General features: G+C 43.9%; 1 protein-coding gene across 1 annotated transcript; it reads right to left on the bottom strand.

Annotated features, from left to right (window-relative positions):
• Positions 1-3,094: 3,094 nt before the first annotated feature.
• On the bottom strand, positions 3,095-4,646 carry LOC124016383 (nucleolar transcription factor 1-like). Its single transcript, XM_046331946.1, has 5 exons — positions 4,136-4,646; positions 3,888-3,998; positions 3,633-3,766; positions 3,377-3,518; positions 3,095-3,273 (listed from the first exon to the last, which is right to left on the bottom strand). The coding sequence occupies exons 1-5, from the start codon at positions 4,334-4,336 to the stop codon at positions 3,163-3,165; spliced, it is 699 nt and encodes a 232-aa protein (XP_046187902.1). The 5' UTR covers positions 4,337-4,646; the 3' UTR covers positions 3,095-3,162.
• Positions 4,647-6,915: the final 2,269 nt, after the last annotated feature.

Raw genomic sequence — 6,915 nt, 5'->3', positions numbered from 1 at the left:
TGCAGCAAAGCACGTGAATGTGGCATTTGGAAATTGCTCCCAAGGATGAACCAGACTTGTAGAGGTCTACACATTTTTTTCTGAAGTCTTGGCTGATTTCTTTTGATTCTCCAATGTTGTCAAGCAAAGAGGCACTGAGTTTGAAGGTAGGCCTTGAAATACATCCACAGGTACAACATCCAATTGACTCAAATTATGTCAAATAGCCTATCAGAAGCTTCTAAAGCCACGAATTCTCCAAGCAGTTTAAAGTCACAGTCAACTTAGTATATGTACATTTCTGAACCACTGGAATTGTGATAGTGAATTTATAAGTGAAATAATCTGTCTGTAAACAATTGTTGGAAAAATTACTTGTGTCATGCGCAAAGTAGATGTCCTAACCGACTTGCCAAAACTATAGTTTGTTAACAAGAAATTTGTGGAGTGGTTGAAAAACAAGTTAATGTCTCCAACCTAATACTCTGACTACACCACAAGCGTTGCGTGCGCTGCAAAATAAATGTAGAAATCTATGTAATTTAATTATTATGACGCGTCAACGAATGTCTCCATTGCCAAGGGCTAAAATAGAAGTCCTTTATATTTCTGACGCAGATCGCGCTGCAAGTCTTGAATCTCTTCGTTTAAAAAAATATGTATACAGTAGGTAGATCAAGTATTTGATACACTGCAAAATCGTCAGTGTTTCCTACTTACAAAGCATGTAGAGGTCTGTCATTTTTATCATAGGTACACTTCAACTGTGAGACGGAATCGAAAACAAAAATCCAGAAGTTCACATTGTATGATTTTTAAGTAATTAATTAGCATTTTATTGCATGACATAAGTATTTGATACATCAGAAAAGCAGAACTTAATATTTGGTACAGAAACCTTTGTTTGCAGTTACAGAGATCATATGTTTCCTGTAGTTCTTGACCAGGTTTGCACACACTGCAGCAGGGATTTTGGCCCACTCCTCCATACAGACCTTCTCCAGATCCTTCAGATTTTGGAGCTGTTGCTGGGCAATACGGACTTTCAGCTCCCTCCAAAGATTTTCTATTGGGTTCAGGTCTGGAGTCTGGCTAGGCCACTCCAGGACCTTGAGATGCTTCTTACGGAGCCACTCCTTAGTTGCCCTGGCTGTGTGTTTCGGGTCGTTGTCATGCTGGAAGACCCAGCCACGACCCATCTTCAATGCTCTTACTGAGGGAAGGAGGTTGTTGGCCAAGATCTCGCGATACATGGCCCCATCCATCCTCCCCTCAATACTGTGCAGTCGTGCTGTCCCCTTTGCAGAAAAGCATCCCCAAAGAATGATGTTTCCACCTCCATGCTTCACAGTTGGGATGGTGTTCTTGGGGTTGTACTCATCCTTCTTTTTCCTCCAAACACAGCGAGTGGAGTTTAGACCAAAAAGCTCTATTTTTGTCTCATCAGACCACATGACCTTCTCCCATTCCTCCTCTGGATCATCCAGATAATCATTGGCAAACTTCAGATGGGCCTGGACATGCGCTGGCTTGAGCAGGGGGACCTTGCGTGCGCTGCAGGATTTTAATCGATGACGGTGTAGTGTGTTACTAATGGTTTTCTTTGAGACTGTGGTCCCAGCTCTCTTCAGGTCATTGACCAGGTCCTGCAATGTAGTTCTGGGCTGATCCCTCACCTTTCTCATGATCATTGATTCCCCACAAGGTGAGAGCTTGCATGGAGCCCCAGACCGAGGGTGATTGACCGTCATCTTGAACTTCTTCCATCTTCTAATAATTGCGCCAACAGTTGTTGCCTTCTCACCAAGCTGCTTGCCTATTGTCCTGTAGCCCATCCCAGCCTTGTGCAGGTCTACAATTTTATCCCTGATGCCCTTACATAGCTCTCTAGTCTTGGCCATTGTGGAGAGGTTGGAGTCTGTTTGATTGAGTGTGTGGACAGGTGTCTTTTATACAGGTAACGAGTTCAAACAGGTGCAGTTAATAAAGGTAATGAGTGGAGAACAGGAGGGCTTCTTAAAGAAAAACTAACAGGTCTGTGAGAGCCGGAATTCTTACTGGTTGGTAGGTGATCAAATACTTATGTCATGCAATAAAATGCAAATGAATTACTTAAAAATCATACAATGTGATTTTCGTTTTAGATTCCGTCTCTCACAGTTCAGGTGTACCTATGATAAAAATTACAGACCTCGACATGCTTTGTAAGTTGGAAAACCTGCAAAATCAGCTGTGTATCAAATACTTGTTCTCCCCACTGTATATACTGTACCAGGTAAGTTGACTGAGAACGCATTCTCATTTACAGCAATGACCTGGGGAATAGTTACAGGGGAGAGGAGGGGGATGAATGAGCCAATTGTAAGCTGGGGATGATTAGGTGACCATGATGGTATGAGGGACAACTTGGGAATTTAGCCAGGACACCGGGGTTAACACCCCTACTCTTACGATAAGTTCCATGGGACCTTTAATGATCTCAGAGAGTCAGGACACCCATTTAACGTCCCATCCGAAAGACAGCACCCTACACAGAGCAGTGTCCCCAATCACTGCCCTGGGGCATTGGAATATTTTTTAGACCAGATGAAAGAGTGCCCCCTACTGGCCCTCCAACACCACTTCCAGCAGCATCTGGTCTCCCATCCAGGGACCAACCCTGCTTAGCTTCAGAAGCAAGCCAGCAGTGGGATGCAGGGTGGAATGCTGCTGGCTTATAGAAGCAGGTACCCACATGCCATCTCCTCATTGGTTATACCCACGTAGGTGATTGAAAGAGGAACTGTGTTACCGGTCGCCGTGGTAATATGATAATAATAGATGCCAATCACCATATAAGTGAGGAGAGATGACTAGAAACGATTCGGTTGACCGTTTTATGTGTGGATTAATTGTCAGAGTGACGGACCTTGTGCATTTATGGTACAATAACTCAATGTTTATATCCCTGGACAAATTAGCTAGTAACAGCAAGCTAGCTAAATAGGACAAATTAGCCAGCAAGTGCAAACTAGCTAAATTGCCATACATGTTTTATGCTTTTCGACCGGTCCCCAAATTAATGTAATTGGTTCAGAGTTTGTTTTTATGTTTTCACCTGCGTGTCGTGATCACGTTTGGTGTGGGGGGACAAAATTAATTTATGCACGATGGCACAAGCGCGCTGCCGGTTTGGGTTCTGTGTCAGTGTATGTAAACGTCCAAATATAACTGTATATAGACACACACATACATGTAGAAAAACAAACTTACACAAAGAAACCGGTTCATCTCGACTTCGTATTCTTTCTTTCTCTGAAAAACAGAATTGTGAAAAGTTGAGCACTTAGGACTTCTGACAGTATGTCCAAAACGTCAACATTGGAGTGAACAGTCCACCTGCTAGTGAAGTACAGACCTGTTCGCAGCGTTTCTGGTAACCGTCCTTCTCGTTCTGTTTCAGCAGCTTCCACTGCTGGCTGCACATGACCATGCGCTCTGTACTGGGCACGTCCTTCATACTGGACATCAACTCAGCACAGAACATGGAGTAACCATTCCTATAAAACACACAGAACACACAACACGGTCACAACCCTCGTCACCATGTCCAGTTAACAATGTGATCACCCAGTGGTAAGATTAAAAGTGTGCTGGTGTGGATTAGTACTCACGGGGGTGGTTTGTCTGGCCTGCCATCAGATTTGTCCTTCAGATGTCGCTCAGCCTTGGTGAGGGTGGACTTGACGATGTCCTCGTTGCTCATGTTGAGCTCTGGGTGAGTCTCAATGAAGCCCTTCATCACCTCCTGTGGAAAACAAACAGGGGTCACAGGTTAAAAATCAATTAACACTCTTGGAAATACCCAAGTCAGGCAGTAATTTGGCCATCTTCAGAGTCTTGTGCCTCATATTTGAGGATGCTCTCACCTCATATGCTTTGTGCATCTCCAGGGACTTGGCAATCCACTTAAGTCTCTTTTTGTCTGACAGCTGTGTCCACTGCTTCCCAAGACTGTCTTTAATGTCTTTGGTGGTCGCCTAGTAACAGATATTATAGTTTCAAGAACATATACGTTGCTTCAGATGGACATAATGCTAACATGCTAAAGTTGAACTGAGTGTCAACATTGTGGTTTTGAAGGTGCTAACAAACGGTCCTGAAAAGCGTAACTCACGTCTGCGTGTGTTTTGAGGAAGGCCTTCTTCTCGTGACTGTACCATAGCTGCTGAGGCGTCCTGGGTTTCTCTGGCACATTAGAACCTTTTTTTGCCATGCTCTCCACCAGGTCCGGATGGTCCTCCCTATAGTCACACAGAAACCCAATGACTATGTGAGAGAGAGAGACAGCTACATGTGAGCTCTCACATTTTAACATGTTTTTTTACAAAAGGATAGACTTGGAGTTAGATAAACTTAGATTTTTCGGCAGGGACATATGCAGGATGCTACCCTCCACAGCATGGTCTTCGAACCGAAACCCTAATTTTGACCAAAATTAACCGGAGAGATTACTGCAACCAAGGTTTCCTTTTTCCAAGCTATATGGAGGGTGCTCTAGCAAACAAACAGCAGAGACCTGAGGATTACCCTCCAACCTGGAACTAAGTGAGTAGTGTTTGGTCTGATGATATTTTGAAAGCCAATAAGAAAAAAAACTACATTAATGATATTTTACTTTATGGGGACTGAATGCTGAGTTAAGGCTGCCAGGCTTACAAGGACAGACCAAATACAACTTCAATTAGCACGGAGGTGTGAAGTAAAAGGTGTCGAGGCCTTTGGGCCCAACAAGTGGCAGGAGTCTTTGAAGCGCCCTCCTGCTGTTCAAAGACCATTCACTGGCATTTTCTACAAGAAATCTGCCTCCAGAAATAAAAGCTTCCCCCAAGTGGGTGTGACACCTACTGCCGTTGCCTGCTGCAATGCTGCTTGGATTCCACCTGCCGATCTGTTCACCGTCTGCCCTGGCCTGTCTCCCCCTGTCTGGTACAGGTACCCCCACCACACTCCCCTCTCTCCTGAGCTTTCGCTCGCCTCCAGCACACACACACTGTTGGGGCGAGTGACTCTGAACTTACAATGGCAAAAATGTTATCTTGTGCATTTTTCTATTTGCCTCATGACTCCTGCATGCTTTGTTGATTACAAACTTTCTTTACCAAACCGTGGAACAGACAGTTTGTTCCCACACTCGGGACTCTTTTGACCTTCCATCCTATTCTAACCACCTCTCGCCGGCTTTGCATTCATGTTACCTGATGAAATTGCTGTACAATATGATCTTGTTGCCATCTGATGCACATTCAGATGTCATAAATCCACACTGCAGAGCTGTCCCTGTAATATGCCGTGCCTTGATTGTATTACTGTTGATGATATCTGGAAATGTGCATGTACACCCGAGCCCATCTACTGTTGCTAGCCCCAATTCTGATTTGTGCTCTGCTATCTGTTTCACTGATTTCTGCTTGTGTAAAAGCCTGGGTTTTCTGCACGTTAACACTAGAAGCTTATTACCTAAAATGTATCAATTGAAAGTGTGGGTTCACAGCTCCAGATGTGTTGGTCATTAATGAGACGTGGTTAAGGAAGAGTGTTTTGAATACTGATGTTAACCTTTCTGCTTATAACCTTTTTTGGCAATACAGATCTTCCAAAGGTGGGGGAATGGCAATCTTTACCAAGGATCACCTTCAGTGCTCGGTTGTCTCCACCAAGTCTGTCTCAGAACAATTTGATTTGCTGGTTTTAAGCATTAAAACATTCAAATAGCTTTTTTTGGACTGTTGCTGGGTGCTATCGTCCTCCATCAGCACCGGACTGTACCCTAACTGCCCTAAGACATGCTTAACCACCATCCTAAAGCAATGGGACTCCCCAAATCTTTCTCAGATTATTACCAATCCCACAAGGTATGACTCAAAACACCCAGAAAAGGCAACTCTCCTCAATGTTATCCTCATAAATAATCCTGATAGGTATCAGTCTGGTGTTTTCTGTAATGACCTTAATGAACTCTGTTTTACAGCCTGTGTTCAATGACTGGTCAGTGAAACAACCTGTCCTGATGTGTCATAGACGCTTGCTAAAAAACTTTAAATGAGCAAGTCTTCATGCACTGGCCTCTAAAATGGTATATAATCTGCTTGATCCCCTGTCGAAGACACTTGGACTTTTTTTGATATTTTCAGTGGTATTGTTAACAAACACGCACACAAAGAAAATCAGAAATAAAAACAGGTTCAGCACCTGGTCCAAACGTGATCTTGCAGTTACTCCACCTCAAGAATTGCATTAGGCGAAAGGCTCGGCACACGCATACTCAGGCTGACGGGCTCTCGTTCAGGCAAATGAGAAATAAGTGCACTCAGGCTATCTGGAAGGCCAAAGTTAGTTACTTTAAGGAGCAGTTCGCTCTCTATGGGTCTAACCCCCAAGAAGCTCTGGAAAACAGTTAAAGACCTGGAGAATAAACCCTCCTCCTCACAGCTGCCCATGTCCCTTAATGTTGATGATGTGGTTGTTACTGACAAGACGCACATGGCTGAGCTCTAATCACCACTTCATTAAGTCAGGATTCCTATGACTCAGCCATGCCTCATTGCCCGTCCAACATTTCCTCATCTCCCACCCCTTCTAATGCGACTATCTCTGATGCTTCTCCCTTTTTCCTCTGCCCCACAACAAAGTTTCTCCATGCAGGCAGTCACGGAGTCCGAGCTGCTGAAGGAGCTCCTTAAACTTGACCCCAAAAAAACATCTGGGTCAGATGGTTTCGACCCTTTCTTCTTTAGGCCTACTGCCCCTATCATCGCCATGCCTGTCTCTCATTTCACGGTTCATCCTTTATTTAAAGGGGAGATCAATCTGATCCAAACTTTTATAGGCCTATTTCTATTTTGCCGCGTTTATCAAAAGTGTTGGGAAAACTATAATAATCAACTGTCTAATAAT

The sequence above is a fragment of the Oncorhynchus gorbuscha genome, linkage group LG26 (genome assembly GCF_021184085.1).
Source record: "Oncorhynchus gorbuscha isolate QuinsamMale2020 ecotype Even-year linkage group LG26, OgorEven_v1.0, whole genome shotgun sequence".
In the NCBI taxonomy this organism is placed as follows: Eukaryota; Metazoa; Chordata; class Actinopteri; order Salmoniformes; family Salmonidae; genus Oncorhynchus; species Oncorhynchus gorbuscha.
Note: the sequence above shows the minus strand (reverse complement) of the source record. Positions and strands in the feature narration are given on the sequence as shown.

What these genes read in the sequence shown, in the direction of transcription:
- LOC124016383 (XM_046331946.1), bottom strand. Translation starts at nt 4,336, where the DNA reads ATGTTAAAATGTGAGAGCTCACATGTAGCTGTCTCTCTCTCTCACATA. An exon ending in TCCTCAAAACACACGCAGAC is followed by an intron (nt 3,999 to 4,135) that starts GTGAGTTACGCT and finishes ATCTGTTACTAG; the next exon opens with GCGACCACCAAAGACATTAA. An exon ending in AGGCCAGACAAACCACCCCC is followed by an intron (nt 3,519 to 3,632) that starts GTGAGTACTAAT and finishes TGTGTTTTATAG; the next exon opens with GAATGGTTACTCCATGTTCT.